A 23,969-nucleotide genomic window follows, 5' to 3' on the forward strand; every position below is an offset into this window, starting at 1 on the left:
ACACACACAGACACACAGACACACACACACACACACACACACACACACACACACTGTCCCCCCCCAACCGTGTGTCACAGACTGTGGATTTGCGGCTATAAAAATCTTAGCTCGCACTCCCAGGCCCAGAATAACTCTGTGCCCGCCCCGCCTGGAGCGCCAACCCAAATGCCACAGCCCCCTCCCCATCCCGCCTGATTACCTTGTAACCTCCCCAGCGCTTAGAACAGTGCTTTGCACATAGTAAGCGCTTAATATATTATTATCATTGTTGTGGGTTCAAATCCCGACTCCGCCAATCGTCAGCGGGGTGACTTTCAGTTCACTTCTCTGGGCCTCAGTTCCCTCATCTGTCAAATGGGGATGAAGACTGGGAGCCCCCCGTGGGACAATCTGATTACCTTGTAACCTCCCCAGCGCTTAGAACAGTGCTTTGCACATAGTAAGTGCTTAATAAATGCTATTATTATTATTATTATTATTATTATTATTATTATTATTATTATTATTATGGGTTCAAATCCCGACTCCACCAATTGTCAGCGGGGTGACTTTCAGTTCACTTCTCTGGGCCTCAGTTCCCTCATCTGGAAAATGGGGATGAAGACCGGGAGCCCCCCGTGGGACAATCTGATTACCTTGTAACCTCCCCAGCGCTTAGAACAGTGCTTTGCACATAGTAAGCGCTTAATATATTATTATCATTGTTGTGGGTTCAAATCCCGACTCCGCCAATTGTCAGCGGGGTGACTTTCAGTTCACTTCTCTGGGCCTCAGTTCCCTCATCTGGAAAATGGGGATGGAGACCAGGAGCCCCACGGGGGACAACCTGATCACCTTGGATCTCCTCCAGCGCTTAGAACAGTGCTTGGCACATAGTAAGCGCATAACAAATGCCATTATGTTGTGTGACTTTGGGCAAGTCACTTCTCTGGGCCTCAGTTCCCTCCTCTGTCAAATGGGGATGGAGACCGTGATCTCTCCCAGCGCTTAGAACAGAGAAGCAGCGTAGCTCAGTGGAAAGAGCCCGGGCTCTGGAGTCAGAGGTCATGGGTTCAAATCCCGGCTCCGCCAATTGTCAGCTGTGTGACTTTGGGCAAGTCACTTCACTTCTCTGGGCCTCAGTTCCCTCATCTGGAAAATGGGGATGAAGACTGTGAGCCCCCCGTGGGCCAACCTGATCACCTTGTAACCTCCCCAGCGCTTAGAACAGTGCTTCGCACACAGTAAGAGCTTAATAAACGCCATCATTAATTAATTAGAGAAGCAGCGTGGCTCCGTGGAAAGAGCCTGGGCTTTGGAGTCAGAGGTCGTGGGTTCAAATCCCCACTCCACCAATTGTCAGCTCTGTGACTTTGGGCAAGTCACTTCACTTCTCTGGGCCTCAGTTCCCTCATCTGTAAAATGGGGATTAAGACTGTGAGCCCCCCGTGGGACAACCCGACAACCCGATCACCTTGTAACCTCGCCAGCGCTTAGAACAGTGCTTTGCACATAGTAAGCGCTTAATAAATGCCATTATAAATAAATTAACAGTGCTTGGCACAGAGTGAGTGCTTAACAAATCCCATCATTATTATCAGTATTAATGAAAAAATCAGGACTGTAGGAATAAGGCTCCAGCGCTGGGGAGGGGGGATGTGGGGGGTCATCATCATCATCAATCGTATTTATTGAGCACTTACTGTGTGCAGAGCACTGTACTAAGCGCTTGGGAAGTACAAATTGGCAACATATAGAGACAGTCCCTACCCAACGGTGGGCTCACAGTCTATTTGTTATTTGTTATTTGGGTCGGTGCCAAATCCCCCCACCACACACACACACACACATATGCATCAGCGCTTAGAACAGTGCTTTGCACATAGTAAGCGCTTAACAGAGAAGCAGCGTGGCTCAGTGGAAAGAGCCCGGGCTTTGGAGTCAGAGGTCATGGGTTCGAATCCCGGCTCCGCCACACGTCTGCTGTGTGACCTCGGGCAAGTCACTTCACTTCTCTGAGCCTCAGTGACCTCGTCTGGAAAATGGGGATTGACTGTGAGCCCCCCGTGGGACAACCTGATCACCTTGTATCCCCCCCAGCGCTTAGAACAGTGCTTGGCACATGGTAAGCGCTTAACAGAGAAGCAGCGTGGCTCAGTGGAAAGAGCCCGGGCTTTGGAGTCAGAGGTCGTGGGTTCAAATCCCCACTCCGCCAATTGTCAGCTGTGTGACTTTGGGCAAGTCACTTCACTTCTCTGGGCCTCAGTCCCCTCATCTGTAAAATGGGGATTAAGACTGTGAGCCCCACGTGGGACAGCCCGATCACCCTGTAACCTCCCCAGCGCTTAGAACAGTGCTTGGCACATAGTAAGCGCTTAACAGAGAAGCAGTGTGGCTCAGTGGAAAGAGCCTGGGCTTTGGCGTCGTTAGAGGTCATGGGTTCGAATCCCGGCTCCGCCACACATCTGCTGTGTGACCTTGGGTAAGTCATTTCACTTCTCTGGGCCTCAGTGACCTCATCTGGATAATGGGGATTGACTGTGAGCCCCACGTGGGACAACCTGATCACCTTGCATCCCCCCCAGTGCTTAGAACAGTGCTTGGCACATAGTAAGCACTTAACAAATGCCATTATTATTATTATTATTATTATTATTAACAAATGCCATCATTATTATGCACAGCGGGTGAGTGGTGGGAGCGGCCTCGGAGAGGGGAGGTATTTATCTCAGCCTCAGCCCCCCTGGCAGTTGGGTCATTATTATTTTCATTATTTATATTTAAATTATTATTTAATAATAATTATTATTATTAGCCATCGTTATTTTCACACCGGCCTCCCCCTCTAAACTGTAAACTCCCTGCGGGCAGGGAACGGGGCTGTCAACTCCCTTGTAGTGGATTATCCCAGGCAGGCCCCCAGTATAGTGTTCTGCGCCCAGTCGGCGCTCAATAAATACCACCGTGGAGGAGGAGGAGGAAAGAAAGGCTTGGGAGTCAGAGGTTGTGGGTTCTAATCCCGACCCCGCCATTAATCAGCTACGTGACTCTGGGCAAGTCACTTCACTTCCCTGGGCCTCAGTCACCTCGTCTGGAAAATGGGGATAATAATAATCATAATAACTAAGCGCTTCCTATGTGCCAAGCACTAGTTCTAAGCGCTGGGGGAGATACAAGGTGATCAGGTTGTCCCACGAGGGGCTCACAGTCTTCATCCCCATTTTCCAGATGAGGGAACTGAGGCCCAGAGAAGTGAAGTGGCTTGCCCAAAGGCACCCAGCTGACAAGTGGCGGAGGCGGGATTTGAACCCACGGCCTCTGACTCCAAAGCCCGGGCTCTTTCCACTGAGCCACGTTGCTTCCCGTATGAAGACTGTGAGCCCCACCTGAGACAACCTGATGACTTTGTATCTCCCCCAGCGCTTAGAACAGTGCTTGGCACATAGTAAGCGCTTAACAAATAATAATAATAATAATGGCATTTATTAAGCACTTACTATGTGCAAAGCACTGTTCTAAGCGCTGGGGAAGTTACAAGGTGATCAGGTTGTCCCACAGAGGGCTCATAATCTTAATCCCCATTTTACAGATGAGGTAGGGTCTCCATCCGTCTCTCGATGTTGCCAACTTGGACTTCCCAAGCGCTTAGCACACAGTTAGCGCTCAATAAATACGATTGAATGAATGAATATGTGTATATATCTATGTATATATGTATGTATACATATATTTGTACAGATTTATTACTCTATTTCATTTGCACATATTTATTCTATTTATTTTATTTTGTTAATACGTGTTGTTTTGTTGTCTGTCTCCCCCTTCTAGCCTGTGAGACCCCTGTTGGGTAGGGACCGTCTCTCTATGTTGCCGACTTGGACTTCCCAAGCGCTTAGTCCAGTGCTCTGCACACAGTAAGCGCTCAATAAATACGATCGAATGAATGAATGAAGAATAATAATAATAATGATGGCATTTATTAATAGGAGGTGATTCTATAACATATTTAACAAATACGTGACATATTTATTACTCTATTTATTTATTTATTTATTTTGCTTGTACATATCTATTCTATTTATTTTATTTCGTGAGTACGTTTGGTTTTGTTCTCTGTCTCCCCCTTTTAGACTGCGAGCCCGCCGTTGGGTAGGGACTGTCTCTAGATGTTGCCACTTTGGACTTCCCAAGCGCTTAGTCCAGTGCTCCAGTAAGCGCTCACTAAATACGACTGATGATGATGATTAAGCGCTTACCATGTGCAAAGCACCGTTCTAAGCGCTGGGGAGGTTACAAGGTGATCGGGTTGGCCCACGGGGGGCTCCCAGTTTTCATCCTCGTTTTCCGGATGAGGTCACTGAGGCCCAGAGAAGTGAAGCGACTCGCCCGAAGCCCCACAGCTGACCGTCGGTGGAGCCGGGATTTGAACCCGTGACCTCTGACTCCAAAGCCTGGGCTCTTTCCACTGAGAAGACCAGCCAGAGGGGAGGAGCGTTCTCCAAGAGGGTGGGCGACGTCCCCGCTCCTACCTTGGCCTGCCCTTTCCTCTTCAGGATGAGGCTGACCGTCCTGACCAGGCCTCCGGCCCCTGCTGAACGCCACCCGGCCAGGCCCACGTCCAGTCTTCCGCAGCTGCCGCCCCAAAACCTGCCGGGGAGGAGGACGGGGGGACGACACAGAGACGGAGAGCGGCGCGTCAAGAGACGGCAGAGAATGAGGGAGACGCCGGCGGGGCGAGGGATCAATTTGTACTTCCCAAGCGCTTAGTCCAGTGCTCTGCACATAGTAAGCGCTCAATAAATACGATTGATGATGATTTGGTTTATATGTTTTGTTGTCCGTCTCCCCCTTCTAGACCGTGAGCCCGCCGTCGGGTAGGGACCGTCTCTATATGTTGCCAACTTGGACTTCCCAAGCGCTTAGTCCGGTTCTCTGCACACAGTAAGCGCTCAATAAATACGATTGAATGAATGAATGCCCGCTGTTGGGTAGGGACCGTCTCTATATGTTGCCAATTTGTACTTCCCAAGCGCTTAGTCCAGTGCTCTGCACATAGTAAGCGCTCAATAAATACGATTGATGATGATTTGGTTTATATGTTTTGTTGTCCGTCTCCCCCTTCTAGACTGTGAGCCCGCTGTCGGGTAGGGACCGTCTCTATATGTTGCCAACTTGGACTTCCCGAGCGCTTAGTCCGGTTCTCTGCACACAGTAAGCGCTCAATAAATACGATTGAATGAATGAATGCCCGCTGTTGGGTAGGGACCGTCTCTATATGTTGCCAATTTGTACTTCCCAAGCGCTTAGTCCAGTGCTCTGCACATAGTCAGCGCTCAATAAATACGATTGATGATGATTTGGTTTATATGTTTTGTTGTCCGTCTCCCCCTTCTAGACCGTGAGCCCGCTGTCGGGTAGGGACCGTCTCTATATGTTGCCAACTTGGACTTCCCAAGCGCTTAGTCCGGTTCTCTGCACACAGTAAGCGCTCAATAAATACGATTGAGTGAATGAATGCCCGCTGTTGGGTAGGGACCATCTCTATATGTTGCCAATTTGTACTTCCCAAGCGCTTAGTCCAGTGCTCTGCACATAGTAAGCGCTCAATAAATACGATTGATGATGATTTGGTTTATATGTTTTGTTTTGTTGTCCGTCTCCCCCTTCTAGACCGTGAGCCCGCTGTCGGGTAGGGACCGTCTCTATATGTTGCCAACTTGGACTTCCCGAGCGCTTAGTCCGGTTCTCTGCACACAGTAAGCGCTCAATAAATACGATTGAATGAATGAATGCCCGCTGTTGGGTAGGGACCGTCTCTATATGTTGCCAATTTGTACTTCCCAAGCGCTTAGTCCAGTGCTCTGCACATAGTAAGCGCTCAATAAATACGATTGATGATGATTTGGTTTATATGTTTTGTTTCGTTGTCCGTCTCCCCCTTCTAGACTGTGAGCCCGCTGTCGGGTAGGGACCGTCTCTATATGTTGCCAACTTGGACTTCCCGAGCGCTTAGTCCAGTTCTCTGCACACAGTAAGCGCTCAATAAATACGATTGAATGAATGAATGCCCGCTGTTGGGCAGGGACCGTCTCTATATGTTGCCAATTTGTACTTCCCAAGCGCTTAGTACAGTGCTCTGCACATAGTAAGCGCTCAATAAATACGATTGATGATGATGATGATGATCAGAGACGGGCAGAACGGGGGAGAGACACAGAGTGGCAGCCGGAGACACGGAGGCGGGCCAGAGACAGGCCGAGGCGTGGAGACGCAGGCAGGGAAGCGGAGGGAGACGGAGATCATCATCATCGATCGTATTTATCGAGCGCTTACTGCGTGCAGAGCACTGGACTGAGCGCTTGGGAAGTCCAAGTGGGCAACATAGACAGACGGTCCCTGCCCAACAGTGGGCTTGCAGTCTAAAAGAGATGGCGAGAGGCGGAGGGAGAGACGTGCAGAGAGCCTGAGAGATCAATCTGGGATTCACTGGGGTAGGGGAGACCTCTTATTTGAGCCCTCCCCGGTAATCCCCCGAGGACTAGCTGCCCCACAAGCCGGCCAGATAGGCTGCACGCCCGTTAGCGTCTCGTCCTCTCCCAAGCGCTCAGTACACTGCTCTGCACACAGCAAGCGCTCAGTAAATCTAAAAGAGGGAACGCATGACTGAATGCCTGTCCTGTTTGGGCCCAGCTCCAGGCGAGGCCATTTCCCAGGATTTCATCATCCCCCTCCCGCTTATGATCTCATCCGCCGCCGTAGCAAGCCAAGGCGAGACCCCGGCTTCCCTCCTTCCCTCCCCACAACGCTGGTCACCCCCAATTCCGGCCTCCCGATCCCTCCCCACAGGCCCCCGGCCCAGGCCCGTCTTCCCGCCCTCGGAGAACCACCGAGGCCCGCTCTGGCCAAGTCGGGTGGCATTCCCAGAATCCTCCAGCCCCATCCGGGGGGTGCCGGGAGATCCTCGTCTGGAATCGGGATGAGGATTCATTTGTCGACCCCTCTCCTCCCTCCAGCACCCCTGAACCCCAGACTCACCCGTTGGTGAGGCCCAGGCCCGGGGAGCGAAGAGAGATGCCTGTGAACAGAGTTTGGGGAGGGGGACGGTGAGGGGGCCGAGGGGACGGAAGCGGGGGGTGCCTGAGGTGGGGGAGCGGGGACCCTTCCCAAGCTATGTTGCCAACTTGTACTTCCCAAGCGCTTAGTACAGTGCTCTGCACACAGTAAGCGCTCAATCAATACGACTGATTGATTCCCGAGCCACGCACGCGCTCACACTCACCTTGGGAGCCGGAGCCATCCTCATTGATGCAGGTCATGGAGATGGATTTACACAGGAGACCCCCGGGATGGGGCCGGGGGCAGGAGCCCTGCGCCTGCAAAGACCCCAGTCCGGTCAGGGATGGACACACGGACAGACCGCCCCCCACGCCCGCTCCCCCGGGGTCCGGCCTCCTGCTTGTGTAAAAACAGAGAAAAACAGAGACGGGCACAAAGCGGGCCCAGAGACAAGGAGATGCAGAGGAAACAGAGACACGAAACCTGCTCAGAGGCAGAGAGATGTAGGAGCCTAGAGACAGAGAGATGCAGAAGCCCAGAGACACAAAACCTGCCCACAGACAGAGAGATGTAGAGGCACAGAGACACAAAACCTGCCCAGAGGCAGAGATGCAGAAGCCTAGAGACAGAGAGATGCAGAAGCCCAGAGACACTAAACCTGCCCACAGACAGAGAGATGTAGAGGTCCAGAGACACAAAACCTGCCCAGAGGCAGAGAGCTGCAGAAGCCTAGAGACAGAGAGATGCAGAAGCCCAGAGACACAAAACCTGCCCACAGACAGAGAGATGTAGAAGCCCAGAGACACTAAACCTGCCCAGAGGTAGAGAGATACAGAAGCCTAGAGACAGAGAGATGCAGAAGCCCAGAGACACAAAACCTTTCCACAGACAGAGAGATGTAGAGGCCCAGAGACACAAAACTTTCCCGGAAGCAGAGAGATGCAGAAGCCTAGAGACAGAGAGATGCAGAAGCCCAGAGACAGAGAGATGCAGAAGCCCAGAGACACAAAACCTGCCCACAGACAGAGAGATTTAGAGGCCCAGAGACACAAAACCTTCCCAGAGGCAGAGAGATGTAGAAGCCTAGAGACAGAGAGATGCAGAAGCCCAGAGACACAAAATGTGCCCACAGACAGAGAGATGTAGAGGCACAGAGACACAAAACCTGCCCAGAGGCAGAGAGATGCCGAAGCCTAGAGACAGAGAGATGCAGAAGCCCAGAGGCACAAAACCTGCCCACAGACAGAGAGATGTAGAGGCAGAGAGACACAAAACCTGCCCAGAGGCAGAGAGATGTAGAAGCCTAGAGACGGAGAGATGCAGAAGCCCAGAGACACAAAACCTGCCCACAGACAGAGAGATGTAGAGGCCCAGAGACACAAAACCGGCCCAGAGGCAGAGAGATGCAGAAGCCTAGAGACAGAGAGATGCAGAAGCCCAGAGACACAACACCTGCCCACAGACAGAGAGATGTAGAGGCCCAGAGACGCAAAACCTGCACAGAGGCAGAGAGATGCAGAAGCCTAGAGACAGAGAGATGCAGAAGCCCAGAGACACAAAATCTGCCCACAGACAGAGAGATGTAGAGGCACAGAGACACAAAACCTACCCAGAGGCAGAGAGATGCAGAAGCCTAGAGACAGAGAGATGCAGAAGCCCAGAGACACAAAACCTGCCCACAGACAGAGAGATGTAGAGGCCCAGAGACACAAAACCTGCCCAGAGGCAGAGAGATGCAGAAGCCTAGAGACAGAGAGATGCAGAAGTCCAGAGACAGAGAGATGCAGAAGCCCAGAGACACAAAACCTGCCCACAGACAGAGAGATGTAGAGGCCCAGAGACACAAAACCTGCCCAGAGGCAGAGAGATGCAGAAGCCTAGAGACAGAGAAATGCAGAAGCCCAGAGACACAAAAACTGTCCACAGAGAGAGAGATGTAGAGGCCCAGAGACACAAAAACGGCCCAGAGGCAGAAAGATGCAGAAGCCTAGAGACAGAGAGATGCAGAAGCCCAGAGGCACAAAACCTGCCCACAGACAGAGAGATGTAGAGGCCCAGAGACACAAAACCTGCCCAGAGGCAGAGAGATGCCGAAGCCTAGAGACAGAGAGATGCAGAAGCCCAGAGACACAAAACCTGCCCACAGACAGAGAGATGTAGAAGCCCAGAGACACAAAACCTGCCCAGAGGCAGAGAGATGCAGAAGCCTAGAGACAGAGAGATGCAGAAGCCCAGAGACAGAGAGATGCAGAAGCCCAGAGACATAAAACCTGCCCACAGACAGAGAGATGTAGAGGCTCAGAGACACAAAACCTGCCCAGAGGCAGAGAGATGCAGAAGCCTAGAGACAGAGAGATGCAGAAGCCCAGAGACACAAAACCTGCCCACAGACAGAGAGATGTAGAGGCCCAGAGACACAAAACCTGCCCAGAGGTAGAGAGATGCAGAAGCCTAGAGACAGAGAGATGTAGAAGCCCAGAGACAGAAAAATGCAGAAGCCCAGGGGCACAAAGCCTGCCCACAGACAGAGAGATGTAGGGGCCCAGAGACACAAAACCTGCCCAGAGGCAGAGAGATGTAGAAGCCTAGAGACAGAGAGATGCAGAAGCCCAGAGACACAAAACCTGCCCACAGACAGAGAGATGTAAAGGCCCAGAGACACAAAACCGGCCCAGAGGCAGAGAGATGCAGAAGCCTAGAGACAGAGAGATGCAGAAGCCCAGAGGCACAAAACCTGCCCACAGACAGAGAGATGTAGAGGCCCAAAGACACAAAACCTGCCCAGAGGCAGAGAGATGCAGAAGCCTAGAGACAGAGAGATGCAGAAGCCCAGAGGCACAAAACCTGCCCACAGACAGAGAGATGTAGAGGCCCAGAGACACAAACCTGCCCAGAGGCAGAGAGATGAAGAAGCCTAGAGACAGAGAGATGCAGAAGCCCAGAGACACAAAACGTGCCCACAGACAGAGAGATGTAGAGGCCCAGAGACACAAAGCCTGCCCAGAGGCAGAGAGATGTAGAAGCCTAGAGACAGAGAGATGTAGAAGCCCAGAGACACAAAACCCGCCCACAGACAGAGAGATGTAGAGGCCCAGAGACTGCCCAGAGGCAGAGAGATGCAGAAGCCTAGAGACAGAGAGATGCAGAAGCCCAGGGACACAAAACGTGCCCACAGACAGAGAGATGTAGAGGCCCAGAGACACAAAACCTGCCCAGAGGCAGACAGATGCAGAAGCCTAGAGACAGAGAGATGCAGAAGCCCAGAGACACAAAACCTGCCCACAGACAGAGAGATGTAGAGGCCCAGAGACTGCCCAGAGGCAGAGAGATGCAGAAGCCTAGAGACAGAGAGATACAGAAGCCCAGAGGCACAAAACCTGCCCACAGACAGAGAGATGTAGAGGCCCAGAGACACAGAGACTGCCCAGAGGCAGAGAGATGCAGAAGCCTAGAGACAGAGAGATGCAGAAGCCCAGAGACACAAAACCTGCCCACAGACAGAGAGATGTAGAGGCCCAGAGACACAAAACCTGCCCAGAGGCAGAGAGATGCAGAAGCCTAGAGACAGAGAGATGCAGAAGCCCAGAGACACAAAACCTGCCCACAGACAGAGAGATGTAGAGGCCCAGAGACACAGAGACTGCCCAGAGGCAGAGAGATGCAGAAGCCTAGAGACAGAGAGATGCAGAAGCCCAGAGACACAAAACCTGCCCACAGACAGAGAGATGTAGAGGCACAGAGACACAAAACCTGCCCAGAGGCAGAGAGATGCAGAAGCCTAGAGACAGAGAGATGCAGAAGCCCAGAGACACAACACCTGCCCACAGACAGAGAGATGTAGAGGCCCAGAGACACAAAACCTGCCCAGAGGCAGAGAGATGTAGAAGCCTAGAGACAGAGAGATGCAGAAGCCCAGAGGCACAAAACCTGCCCACAGACAGAGAGATGTAGAGGCCCAGAGACACAAAACCTGCCCAGAGGCAGAGAGATGCCGAAGCCTAGAGACAGAGAGATGCAGAAGCCCAGAGACACAAAACGTGCCCACAGACAGAGAGATGTAGAGGCACAGAGACACAAAACCTGCCCAGAGGCAGAGAGATGTAGAAGCCTAGAGACAGAGAGATGCAGAAGCCCAGAGACACAAAACCTGCCCACAGACAGAGAGATGTAGAGGCCCAGAGACACAAAACCTGCCCAGAGGCAGAGAGATGCCGAAGCCTAGAGACAGAGAGATGCAGAAGCCCAGAGACACAAAACGTGCCCACAGACAGAGAGATGTAGAGGCACAGAGACACAAAACCTGCCCAGAGGCAGAGAGATATAGATGCCTAGAGACAGAGATGCAGAAGCCCAGAGACACAAAGTTCTGTTCTGTTCTGTTCTGTTGTGTCTCCCCCTTCTATTCATTCATTCATTCAATCGTATTTATTGAGCGCTTACTGTGTGCAGGGCACTGGACTAAGCGCTTAGGAAGTCCAAGTTGGCAACATCTAGAGACAGTCCCTACCCAACGGTGGGCTCACAGTCTAAAAGGGGGAGGACCATAAGGACTACCATAATTATTTGGAGGTGGGGTAAGGGGGAGAGGGGAGCGTACCATGTAGGGGGCTGCCAGTGTCTGCACCTCCTCTTGACTGTCCAGCAGAGCCAGGTGTTGGGGGTCTCGGAGCTCCAGGCCGGACCTGAAACAGCCCCCCACCCCACCGGTCAGCCACCTCCTCACCGGGCCTCGCTCTCGCCCGTCCCGCCGTCGACCCCCGGCCCATGTCCTCCCTCTGCCCCTCCGCCAAACTAGCTCTCTTCCTCCCTTCAAAGCCCTACTGAGAGCTCACCTCCTCCAGGAGGCCTTCCCACACTGAGCCCCTTCCTTCCTCTCCCCCTCGCCATCCCCCCCATCTTACCTCCTTCCCTTCCCCACAGCACCTGTATCTATGTTTGTACATATTTATTACTCTATTTTACTTGTACCTATCTATTCTATTTATTTCAGTTTGTTAGTATGTTTGGTTTTGTTCTCTGTCTCCCCCTTTTAGACTGTGAGCCCACTGTTGGGTAGGGACTGTCTCTAAACGTTGCCAACTTGGACTTCCCAAGCGCTTAGTACAGTGCTGTGCACACAGTAAGCGCTCAATAAATACGATTGATTGATTGATTGATTGACCCCCGGCCCACGTCCTACCTCTGGCCCGGAATGCCCTCCCTCTGCCCATCCGCCAAGCTAGCTCTCTTCCTCCCTTCAATCAATCAATCAATCAATCGTATTTATTGAGCACTTACTTTGTGCAGAGCACTGTACTAAGCGCTTGGGAAGTCCAAGTTGGCAACATATAGAGACAGTCCCTACCCAACAGTGGGCTCACAGTCTAAAAGGGGGAGACAGAGAACAAAACCAAACATACTAACAAAATAAAATAAATAGAATAGATAGGTACAAGTAAAATCAATCGATGAATCAATCAATCAATCGTTTTTATTGAGCGCTTACTTCAAAGCCCTACTGAGAGCTCACCTCCTCCAGGAGGCCTTCCCACACTGAGCCCCCCTTTTCCTCTGCTCCTCCTCCCCTCCCCATCGCCCCCACCTACCCCTTCCCCGCCCCACAGCACTTAATAATAATAATAATAATAATGGCATTTATTAAGCGCTCACTAGGTGCGAAGCACTGTCCTAAGCGCTGGGGAGGTTACAAGGTGATCAGGTTGTCCCACGGGGGGCTCACAATCTTAATCCCCATTTTACAGATGAGAGAACTGAGGCCCAGAGAAGTGAAGTGACTTGCCCAAAGTCACCCAGCTGACAATTGGCAGAGCCGGGATTTGAACCCCACAGCACCTGTATATATGTATTTATGTTTGTACATATTTATTACTCTATTTATTTATCTTACTTGTACATATCTATTCTATTGATTTTATTTTGTTAGTATGTTTGGTTTTGTCCTCTGTCTCCCCCTTCTAGACTGTGAGCCCACTGTTGGGTAGGGACTGTCTCTATATGTTGCCAACTTGGACTTCCCAAGCGCTTAGTACAGTGCTCTGCACACAGTAAGCGCTCAATAAATATGATTGATTGATTGATTGATTGATTGACTCCAAAGCCCGGGCTCATTCCACTGAGCCATGCTGCTTCTCTACATGTATATTACTCTATTTATTTTAATGATGTATATATAGTTATCATTCTATAAGCAGCGGGGCTCAGTGGGAACAGCCCGGGCTTTGGAGTCAGAGGTCATGGGTTCAAATTCCGGCTCTACCAATTGTCAGCTGTGTGGCTTTGGGCCAGTCAGCTTCTCTGGGCCTCAGTGACCTCATCTGTAAAATGGGGATGAAGACTGTGAGCCCCCCGTGGGACAATCTGATCACCTTGTAACCTCCCCAGCGCTTAGAACAGTGCTTTGCACATAGTAAGCACTTAATAAATGCCATTATTATTACCCCTTCCCCGCCCCACAGCACTTGTGTCTATCTGTACATATATATATATTACTCTATTTATTTTAATGATGTGTATATAGTTATAATTCTATTTATAAGCGGTGTGGCTCAGAGGAAAGAGCCCGGGCTTTGGAGTCAGAGGTCATGGGTTCAAATCCCGACTCTGCCAATTGTCAGCTGGGTGACTTTGGGGCAGTCACTTAGCTTCTCTGTGCCTCAGTGACCTCATCTGTAAAATGGGGATGAAGACTGTGAGCCCCCCATGGGACAACCTGATCACTTTGTAACCTCCCCAGCGCTTAGAACAGTGCTTTGCACATAGTAAGCACTTAATAAATGCCATTATTATTACCCCTTCCCCGCCCCACAGCACTTGTGTCTATCTGTACATATATATATTTATCTATTTTAATGATGTGTATATAGTTATAATCCTATTTATAAGCGGTGTGGCTCAGAGGAAAGAGCCCGGGCTTTGGAGTCAGAGGTCATGGGTTCAAATCCCGACTCTGCCAATTGTCAGCTGGGTGACTTTGGGGCAGTCACTTAGCTTGAGAAGCAGCGTGGCTCAGTGGAAAGAGCCCGGGCTTTGGAGTCAGAAGTCATGGGTTCAAATCCCGGCTCCACCACTTGTGAGCTGTGTGACTTTGGGCAAGTCACTTCACTTCTCTGTGCCTCAGTGACCTCATCTGGAAAATGGGGATGAAGGCTGTGAGCCCCCCGTGGGTCAACCTGATCACCTTGTAACCTCCCCAGAGCTTAGAACAGTGCTTTGCACATAGTAAGCGCTTAACAAATACCAACATTATTATTATTCTATGGGCCTCAGTGACCTCATCTGGAAAATGGGGATGAAGACTGTGAGCCCCCCGTGGGACAACCTGATCACCTTGTAACCTCCCCAGCGCTTAGAACAGTGCTTGGCACGTAGTAAGCGCTTAATAAATGCCATTAATAGTATTATTTATCTATTTTGATGCTACTGATGCCTACTTGTTTTGTCGTCCGTCTCCCCCCTTCTAGACTGTGAGCCCGTTGTTGGGCAGGGACCGTCTCTAGATGTTGCCAACTTGGACTTTCCAAGCGCTTAGTACAGTGCTCTGCACACAGTAAGCGCTCAATAAATATGATTGAATGAGTGAATGAATGAATGAATGAATGAATGAATCCGCCCCCACCCTAAGGTCCCACCTCCTCGGGACGTGGGCCACGGCGCCCCCTGCTGGTGTCCAGCGGCCACTGCCCTGCGGGGAGCCAAGCCAAAGAAATCATAAAATAAATAATGATGGCATTTATTAAGCGCTTACTATCGTCATCAATCGTATTTATTGAGCGCTTACTGTGTGCAGAGCACTGGACTAAGCGCTTGGGAAGTACAAGTTGGCAACATATAGAGACAGTCCCTACCCAACAGTGGGCTCACAGTCTAAAAGTCTAATATTACTCTATTTATTTATTCATTTATTTATTTATTTATTTATTTATTTATTTATTCATTTATTTATTTTACTTGTACATTTCTATCCTATTTATTTTATTTTGTTGGTATGTTTGGTTCTGTTCTCTGTCTCCCCCTTTTAGACTGTGAGCCCACTGTTGGGTAGGGACTGTCTCTATGTGTTGCCAATTTGTACTTCCCAAGCGCTTAGTACAGTGCTCTGCACATAGTAAGCGCTCAATAAATACGATTGATTGATTGATTGATTGATTGATTAAAAGGTGGGCTCACAGTCTAAGCACTGTTCTAAGCGCTGGGGAGGTTACAAGGTGATCAGGTTGTCCCACGGGGGGGCTCACGGTCTTTATCCCCATTTGACAGATGAGGGAACTGAGGCCCAGAGAAGGGAAGTGACTTACCCAAAGTCACACAGCTGACAGTTGGCGGAGTCAGGATTTGAACCCATGACCTGTGACTCCAAAGCCCAGGCTCATAATAATAATAATAATAATAATAATAATGGCATTTATTAAGTGCTTACTATGTGCAAAGCACCGTTCTAAGCGCTGGGGAGGTTACAAGGTGATCAGGTTGTCCCACGGGGGGCTCACAGTCTTCATCCCCATTTGACAGATGAGGGAACTGAGGCCTAGAGAATCAATCAATCAATCGTATTTATTGAGCGCTTACTGTGTGCAGAGCACCATACTAAGTGCTTAATGAGGCAACTGAGGCACAGAGGAAGTGAAGCGGCTTGTCCAAGTTCACACAGCTGACAAGTGGCGGAGCCGGGATTTGAACCCACGACCTCTGACTCCAAAGCCCGGGCCCTCTCCACGGAGCCACGCTGCTTCTCCAAGACCAAGGGGTAGACGCGGGATAATCGGATCAGACGCGTTCAATCAATCAATCAATCAATCGTATTTATTGAGCGCTTACTGTGTGCAGAGCACTGGACTAAGCGCTTGGGAAGTCCAAGTTGTCCACATATAGAGACGGTCCCTACCCAACAGTGGACTCACAGTCTAGAGAAGTGAAGTGACTTGCCCAAAGTCACACAGCGGACAAGTGGCGGAGCCGGGATTGGAACCCATGACCTCTGACTCCAAAGCCCGGGCTCTTTCTAGACTGTGAGCCCACTGTTGGGTAGGGACTGTCTCTCTATGTTGCCAACTTGGACTTCCCAAGCGCTTAGTCCAGTGCTCTGCACACAGTAAGCGCTCAATAAATACGATTGATTGATTGATTGATTTCCACTGAGCCACGCTGCTTCTCTAGTCCAGTGCTCTGCACACAGTAAGCGCTCCATAAATACGATTGATTGATTGATTGATTTCCACTGAGCCACGCTGCTTCTCTAGTCCAGTGCTCTGCACACAGTAAGCGCTCAATAAATACGATTGATTGATTGATTTCCACTGAGCCACACTGCTTCTCTAGTCCAGTGCTCTGCACACAGTAAGCGCTCGATAAATACGATTGATTGATTGATTGATTTCCACTGAGCCACACTGCTTCTCTAGTCCAGTGCTCTGCACACAGTAAGCGCTCCATAAATACGATTGATAGAGAAGCAGCGTGGCTCAGTGGAAAAAGCCCGGGCTTTGGAGTCAGAGGTCATGGGTTCGAATCCCGGCTCCACCACTTGTCAACTGTGTGACTTTGGGCAAGTCACTTAACTTCTCTGGGCCTCACTTCCCTCATCTGTAAAATGGGGATGAAGACTGTGAGCCCCACGTGGGACAACCTGATCACTTTGTAAATTCCCCAGTGCTTAGAACAGTGCTCTGCACATAGTAAGCGCTTAATAAATGCCATTATTATTATTGATTGATTGATTTCCACTGAGCCACGCTGCTTCTCTAGTCCAGTGCTCTGCACACAGTAAGCGCTCCATAAATACGATTGATTGATTGATTTCCGCTGAGCCACGCTGCTTCTCTAGTCCAGTGCTCTGCACACAGTAAGCGCTCGATAAATATGATTGATTGATTGATTGATTTCCACTGAGCCACGCTACTTCTCTAGTCCAGTGCTCTGCACACAGTAAGCGCTCGATAAATACGATTGATTGATTGATTTCCACTGAGCCACGCTGCTTCTCTAGTCCAGTGCTCTGCACACAGTAAGCGCTCGATAAATACGATTGATTGATTGATTGATTTCCACTGAGCCATGCGGCTTCTCTAGTCATCATCATCATCATCATCAATCGTATTTATTGAGCGCTTACTATGTGCAGAGCACTGTACTAAGCGCTTGGGAAGTACAAATTGGCAACATGTAGAGACGGTCCCTACCCAACAGTGGGCTCACAGTCTAAAAGCGGGGGGGGGGGGGGGGGGGGGGGGGGGGGGGGGGACAGTCTAAAAGGGGGGATTGATTGATTGATTGATTGATTTCCACTGAGCCACGCTGCTTCTCTAGTCCAGTGCTCTGCACACAGTAAGCGCTCGATAAATACGATTGATTGATTGATTGATTGATTGATAGTCCCTCCTTCTGGGGCGAGGGGGTCTTACCCAAAAGTGGGGTCCCGGCCCGGCCCCCAGCTGTGGCGGCGGAAAGCGTCCTGGGCCTCGCGGTCGTCGTCGTCCTCCTCTTCTTCTTCTTCCTCGGCCGGTTCCTCCTCTGGGGCGGTGGGGCTGGGCAGCCCCCCGCCCGCCCCTTCCAGGAAGGCCTCCGAGACCACACTGGTCATGGGGGCAACCTAGATCGGGGGGAGAGCGGAGATAGGCGGGACTCAGGCTAGACTCCCCCCACCCCGGTCCCAACCCAAATTCCAGTGAGCTCCCCCTCTTCCCGCCCCACTGCCGCCCTCGAGGAGGCCTGGGAGATCCACAAGGGCCCTCGAGAAGGGCCGGAATGCAGTCTGCGGGCGCGGGGGTCCGGCGCGGAGCTCCGCTTTCCGTCCCCCAACCTCCCCTTCCCTAGTAATCCAAGTCAATCAATCAATCAATCGTATTGATTGAGCGCTTACTGGGTGCGGAGCGCCGGGCTAAGCGCTTGGGAAGTCCAAGTTGGCAACATCTAGAGACAGTCAATCAATCAATCAATCAATCGTATTTATTGAGCGCTTACTGGGTGCGGAGCGCCGGACTAAGCGCTTGGGAAGTCCAAGGTGGCAACATGTAAAGACAGTCAATCAATCAATCAATCAATCAATCGTATTTATTGAGCGCTTACTGGGTGCAGAGCGCCGGACTAAGCGCTTGGGAAGGACAAGTTGGAGACATGTAGAGATGGTCGGTCAATCAATCAATCAATCGTATTTATTGAGTGCTTACTGGGTGCGGAGCGCCGGACTAAGCGCTTGGGAAGGACAAGTTGGCAACATGTAGAGACGGTCAATCAATCAATCAATCAATCGTATTTATTGAGCGCTTACTGGGTGCGGAGCACCGGACTAAGCGCTTGGGAAGTCCAAGGTGGCAACATGTAAAGACAGTCAATCAATCAATCAATCAATCAATCGTATTTATTGAGCGCTTACTGGGTGCAGAGCGCCGGACTAAGCGCTTGGGAAGGACAAGTTGGAGACATGTAGAGATGGTCGGTCAATCAATCAATCAATCGTATTTATTGAGTGCTTACTGGGTGCGGAGCGCCGGACTAAGCGCTTGGGAAGGACAAGTTGGCAACATGTAGAGACGGTCAATCAATCAATCAATCAATCGTATTTATTGAGCGCTTACTGGGTGCGGAGCACCGGACTAAGCGCTTGGGAAGTCCAAGGTGGCAACATGTAAAGACAGTCAATCAATCAATCAATCAATCAATCGTATTTATTGAGCGCTTACTGGGTGCAGAGCGCCGGACTAAGCGCTTGGGAAGGACAAGTTGGAGACATGTAGAGATGGTCGGTCAATCAATCAATCAATCGTATTTATTGAGTGCTTACTGGGTGCGGAGCGCCGGACTAAGCGCTTGGGAAGGACAAGTTGGCAACATGTAGAGACGGTCAATCAATCAATCAATCGTATTTATTGAGCGCTTACTGGGTGCGGAGCACCGGACTAAGCGCTTGGGAAGTCCAAGTTGGCAACATGTAGAGACGGTCAATCAATCAATCAATCAATCAATCGTATTTATTGAGCGCTTACTGTGTGCAGAGCGCTGGACTAAGCGCTTGGGAAGTCCAAGTTGGCAACATGTAGAGACGGTCAATCAATCAATCAATCAATCGTATTTATTGAGCACTTACTGTGTGCAGAGCACTGGACTAAGCGCTTGGGAAGTCCAAGTTGGCGACATGTAGAGACAGTCAATCAATCAATCAATCGTATTTATGGAGCGCTTACTGTGTGCAGAGCGCCGGACTAAGCGCTTGGGAAGTCCAAGTTGGCGACATGTAGAGACAGTCAATCAATCAATCAATCGTATTTATTGAGCGCTTACTGGGTGCAGAGCGCCGGACTAAGCGCTTGGGAAGTCCAAGTTGGCAACATGTAGAGACAGTCAATCAATCAATCAATCGTATTTATGGAGCGCTTACTGGGTGCAGAGCGCCGGACTAAGCGCTTGGGAAGTCCAAGTTGGCAACATGTAGAGACAGTCAATCAATCAATCAATCAATCGTATTTATTGAGCGCTTACTGTGTGCAGAGCACTGGACTAAGCATATTTATTACTCTATTTATTTTATTTGTACATATCTATTCTATTTATTTTATTTTGTTAGTATGTTTGGTTTTGTTCTCTGTCTCCCCCTTTTAGACTGTGAGCCCACTGTTGGGTAGGGACCGTCTCTCTATGTTGCCAACTTGGACTTCCCAAGCGCTTAGTCCAGTGCTCTGCACACAGTAAGCGCTCAATAAATACGATTGATGATGATGATGATGATGACTAAGCGCTTGGGAAGTCCAAGTTGGCAACATATAGAGACGGGCCCTACCCAACAGTGGGCTCACAGTCTAAAAGGGGGAGACAGAGAACAAAACCAAACATACTCACAAAATAAAATAAATAGAATAGATATGTACAAGTAAAATAAAGAAATAAATAAATGGAGTAATAAATATGTACAACCATATATACATATATACAGGTGCTGTGGGGAAGGGAAGCACTATTCTAAGCGCTGGAGTAGATCCAAGGTGATCAGGTTGTCCCCCATGGGGCTCCCGGTCTTAATCCCCATTTGACAGGTGAGGTCACTGAGGCACAGGGAAGTGAAGTGACTCGCCCAAAGTCACACAGCAGGATTAGAACCCACGACCTCCGACTCCCAATCCCGGGCTCTTTCCTCTGAGCCCCGCTGCTTCTCCATCAATCAATCAATCAATCGTATTTATTGAGCGCTTACTGTGTGCAGAGCACTGGACTAAGCGCTTGGGAAGTCCAAGTGAGACAGTCCCTACCCACCAGCGGGCTCACAGTCTAAAAGGGGGAGACAGAGAACAAAACCAAACACACTAACACAATAAAATAAATAGAATAGATATGTACAAGTAAAATAAATAGAGTAATAAATATGTACAGACATAGATACGTATATACAGGTATATATTGGTATTGCTTCTCAATACCATCGCTTGATTGATTGATCGATCGATCAAGCCAATTGTACCAATTGTACAAATTGTACAAATTGCGCCAATTTGTACTTCCCAAGCGCTTAGTACAGTGCTCTGCACGTAGTAAGTGCTCAATAAATACAATTGATGATGATCCTCTCCCCCTCGTCCCCCTCTCCATCCCCCCCATCTTACCTCCTTCCCTTCCCCACAGCACCTGTATATATGGATATATGCTTGTACATATTTATTACTCTATTTATTTATTTTACTTGTACATATCTATCCTATTTATTTTATTTTGTGAGTATGTTTGGTTTTGTTCTCTGTCTCCCCCTTTTAGACTGTGAGCCCACTGTTGGGTAGGGACTGTCTCTAGATGTTGCCAATTTGTACTTCCCAAGCGCATAGTACAGTGCTCTGTACATAGTAAGCGCTCAATAAATACAATTGATGATGATGATGACGATCTCAGGACTCTCCCCGTGGGTGGCGGATCCGGCCTCACCCTCCGTCCCCTCGCCTTGGTTCAGGGAGAAGCAGCGGGGCTCAGTGGAAACAGCCCGGGCTTTGGAGTCAGAGGTCGTGGGTTCGAATCCCGACTTCGGGCGAGTCACTTCTCTGGGCCTCAGTTCCCTCATCTGGAAAATGGGGATGAAGACTGCGAGCCCCACCATGGGACAAGCTGATCACCTTGTAACCTCCCCAGCGCTCGGACCAGCGCTCTGCACATAGTAAGCGCTTAATAAACGCCATCATTATTATTATTAAATGCTCAGGACGGCCCTGCCGGCTCTTTTCCCAGGCCAAGGTCATCATCATCATCATCAATCGTATTTATCGAGCGCTTACTATATGCAGAGCACTGTACTAAGCGCTTGGGAAGCACAAGTTGGCAACCCATAGAGTCGGTCCCTACGCAACAACGGGCTCGCGGCCTAGAAGTGGGGGAGACAAACAAGACGAAACGCGTAGAAGGGCACTTTGCTGTGTGACCCCGGGGTAGTCGCTTAGCTCCTCTGGGCCTCAGCTACCTCACCTGAAAAATGGGGATTAAGACCGGGAGTCCCACGTGGGACTCGATTATCTTGTATCTACCCCAGCGCTTAGTAGAGCGTCTGATACCTCGTAAATATTGGATACCGGTAAAAAAGAAATCAACTTCCTCTTCCTCCAGCCGTCCGGAGCATACGCGGCTCCGTCTTTTCGCCCTTTGACCCTTCTGACCCTCTAGGGCCTCCCCCCCGACCTCCCAAAGAGGGGCAGAGGAAGGATAGATAGGATGGAGGTGAGTTTATTTTTAAAGTTTATTTTATTTTGTGAATATGTTTAGTTTTGTTCCCCGTCTCCCCCTTCTAGACCGTGAGCCCGCTGTTGGGCCGGGACCGTCTCTACGCGTTGCCAACTTGGGCTTCCCAAGCGCTTAGTGCAGTGCTCGGCACACAGGAAGCGCTCAATAAATACGATTGAATGAATGAATGAATGAATGGGGAGGCAGGGGGCTAGCCGCGCTGACCTCCAGGAATCCGCGGGGAATCCGCGGGGAGGAGAGGGAAGTTAATTCCGGCTCCTGACTGACTTCCTCCTTCCTGGCAGGGAACGGGAGCCATTTGGGCCAAAACAAGGCATGAAAGGGGAAGTTGAATCGGAGGTGATTTCATCCACCCCCGCCTGCCTCCATGCTGGCAGTCTGGGGTCAATCAATCAATCAATCAATCGGATTTATTGAGCGCTTACTGTGTGCAGAGCACTGGACTAAGCGCTTGGGAAGTCCAAGTTGGCAACATATAGAGGCAGTCCCTACCCAACAGTGGGCTCACAGTCTAGAAGGGGGAGACAGAGAACAAAACCAAACATATTAACAAAATAAAATCAATCAATCGGATTTATTGAGCGCTTACTGTGTGCAGGGCACTGGACTAAGCGCTTGGGAAGTCCAAGTTGGCAACATCTAGACACGGGCCCTACCCAATAGTGGGCTCACGGTCTAAAAGGGGGAGACAGAGAACAAAACCAAACGTACTAAGAAAATAAATAGAATAGATATGTACAAGTAAAATAGAGTAATAAATATGTACAAACGTATCTACATATATACAGGGTCTCTTCTCCTACTGCCCTGGTCATTCATTCAGTCGTGTTTATTGGGCGCTTACCCAATAAATCAATCGTATTTATTACATAATCGTATTACTCAATCGTATTTATTGAGCGCTTACTGTGTGCAGAGCACTGTACTAAGCGCTCGGGAAGGACACGTCGGCAACAGGTAGACGGTCCCGACCCAACAACGGGCTCACAGTCTAGACTGTGAGCCCGTTGTTGGGTCGGGACCGTCTCTATATGTCGCCACCTTGGACTTCCCAAGCGCTTAGTACAGTGCTCTGCACACGGTAAGCGCTCAATAAATACGATTGATTGATTGATTGGAAGGGGGAGACGGACGACAAGATGAAACACGGAGACAGGTGTCACGATGGTCCCCGCGTTTGCCCCCTCACGGCTTCCTTCCCCGGCCTCTGCCCAGGGGCAGACACATTCCCAGGGGTTAGACGGGGGGTCCCTGGCCCCCCGGGGAGCCGAATGTTGCCAACTTGCCCATCCCAAGCGCTTAGTACAGTGCTCTGCACCCAGTAAGCGCTCAATAAATACGACTGAATGAATGAATCCTCTCACCTGCTAGGATCCCGGCAATACCCTGCGGGTGCCAAAGGGGTGAGGCTGCTTAGAGCACCCAAGTGCCACACCTGGGGACTCTGGCCTTTCCGGGGGAAGGGACACGGGCCCCAAGGGAGAAACCAACGGGTGGTCCCCCTTGCCACCGACCGCGGATCTCCAAGCACCTTTCAGCTCTGCTCCTTCAGAGCATCCCCCGTCCCCCCGCGTCACTCTTGGAGGGGGCTCACCCGTCTGCAGAAGCCCGGCGGAGGGCAGGGGGAGGGAAGGGACCCCGGGTGGCGTCGGGGTGGGGGACCGCGGGCAGCGGTGCGGAGTGGGTGGCTACCGAGTCCGTGTGCCCGCTGAGCGGAGAAAGGGGGGTCCTGGGGGTGCTGAGGGAACCCCGGGGTGGCCCAGTTTGGGGTCTGGGTGCCCGGGCTCCACCTCCCTCTCCGCCCCACCACACCCACCCCAGAGGACCTTTAACCCCTTGGGAGCCCGCTGGCTCCTTGGGCAAAGGCCACCATCCGGCTCCCGGCTGGTGCCCGCCCCGTGGGGCCCCAGGGGTCTCGGCCTCCGGGCCCAGCCGGCCCCTCGGTGGGGTCGGGCCCGGGGGGTAGTGGGGCAGTGGTCCGACCCCGGGATGCCCCGGCCCCCTGACCTGGCTCAGTCGCAGCCCTCGCAGGAGGGCGGTGAGGCGGCCCAGGGCCGCCCCACCCTGCTCTTCCCTCTGCCGCCATGTCCGCTTCATCCTGCCCCGCCGGGCGGGCGGCCGGGTGGCAGCGGCCCGCGGGGGTGGGAGAACAGGAGAACAAAAGGCGCCCTTGTTGGCCTTCCCCCCCGCCCGCAGCGCTGGCATTCCCGGCCCCGGGACGCCGGTGG

General features: G+C 51.0%; 1 protein-coding gene across 1 annotated transcript in view; it reads right to left on the reverse strand.

The window, feature by feature from the left end:
* Positions 1–23,946, reverse strand: part of ARHGEF2 (Rho/Rac guanine nucleotide exchange factor 2) — an 87,735-nt gene extending 63,789 nt beyond the window's left edge. Inside the window, exons 1-8 of the mRNA XM_038768505.1 lie at positions 23,558–23,946; positions 23,336–23,449; positions 17,725–17,785; positions 17,436–17,623; positions 11,636–11,720; positions 7,262–7,355; positions 7,018–7,057; positions 4,512–4,629 (exon numbers count right to left, since the gene is read on the reverse strand). Of these exons, the coding sequence (XP_038624433.1) occupies positions 4,512–4,629; positions 7,018–7,057; positions 7,262–7,355; positions 11,636–11,720; positions 17,436–17,623; positions 17,725–17,785; positions 23,336–23,449; positions 23,558–23,946 (1,089 nt within the window). The remainder of the gene's footprint in view (positions 1–4,511; positions 4,630–7,017; positions 7,058–7,261; positions 7,356–11,635; positions 11,721–17,435; positions 17,624–17,724; positions 17,786–23,335; positions 23,450–23,557) is intronic.
* Positions 23,947–23,969: the final 23 nt, after the last annotated feature.

The sequence above is a fragment of the Tachyglossus aculeatus genome, chromosome Y4 (genome assembly GCF_015852505.1).
Source record: "Tachyglossus aculeatus isolate mTacAcu1 chromosome Y4, mTacAcu1.pri, whole genome shotgun sequence".
Taxonomy (NCBI): Eukaryota; Metazoa; Chordata; class Mammalia; order Monotremata; family Tachyglossidae; genus Tachyglossus; species Tachyglossus aculeatus.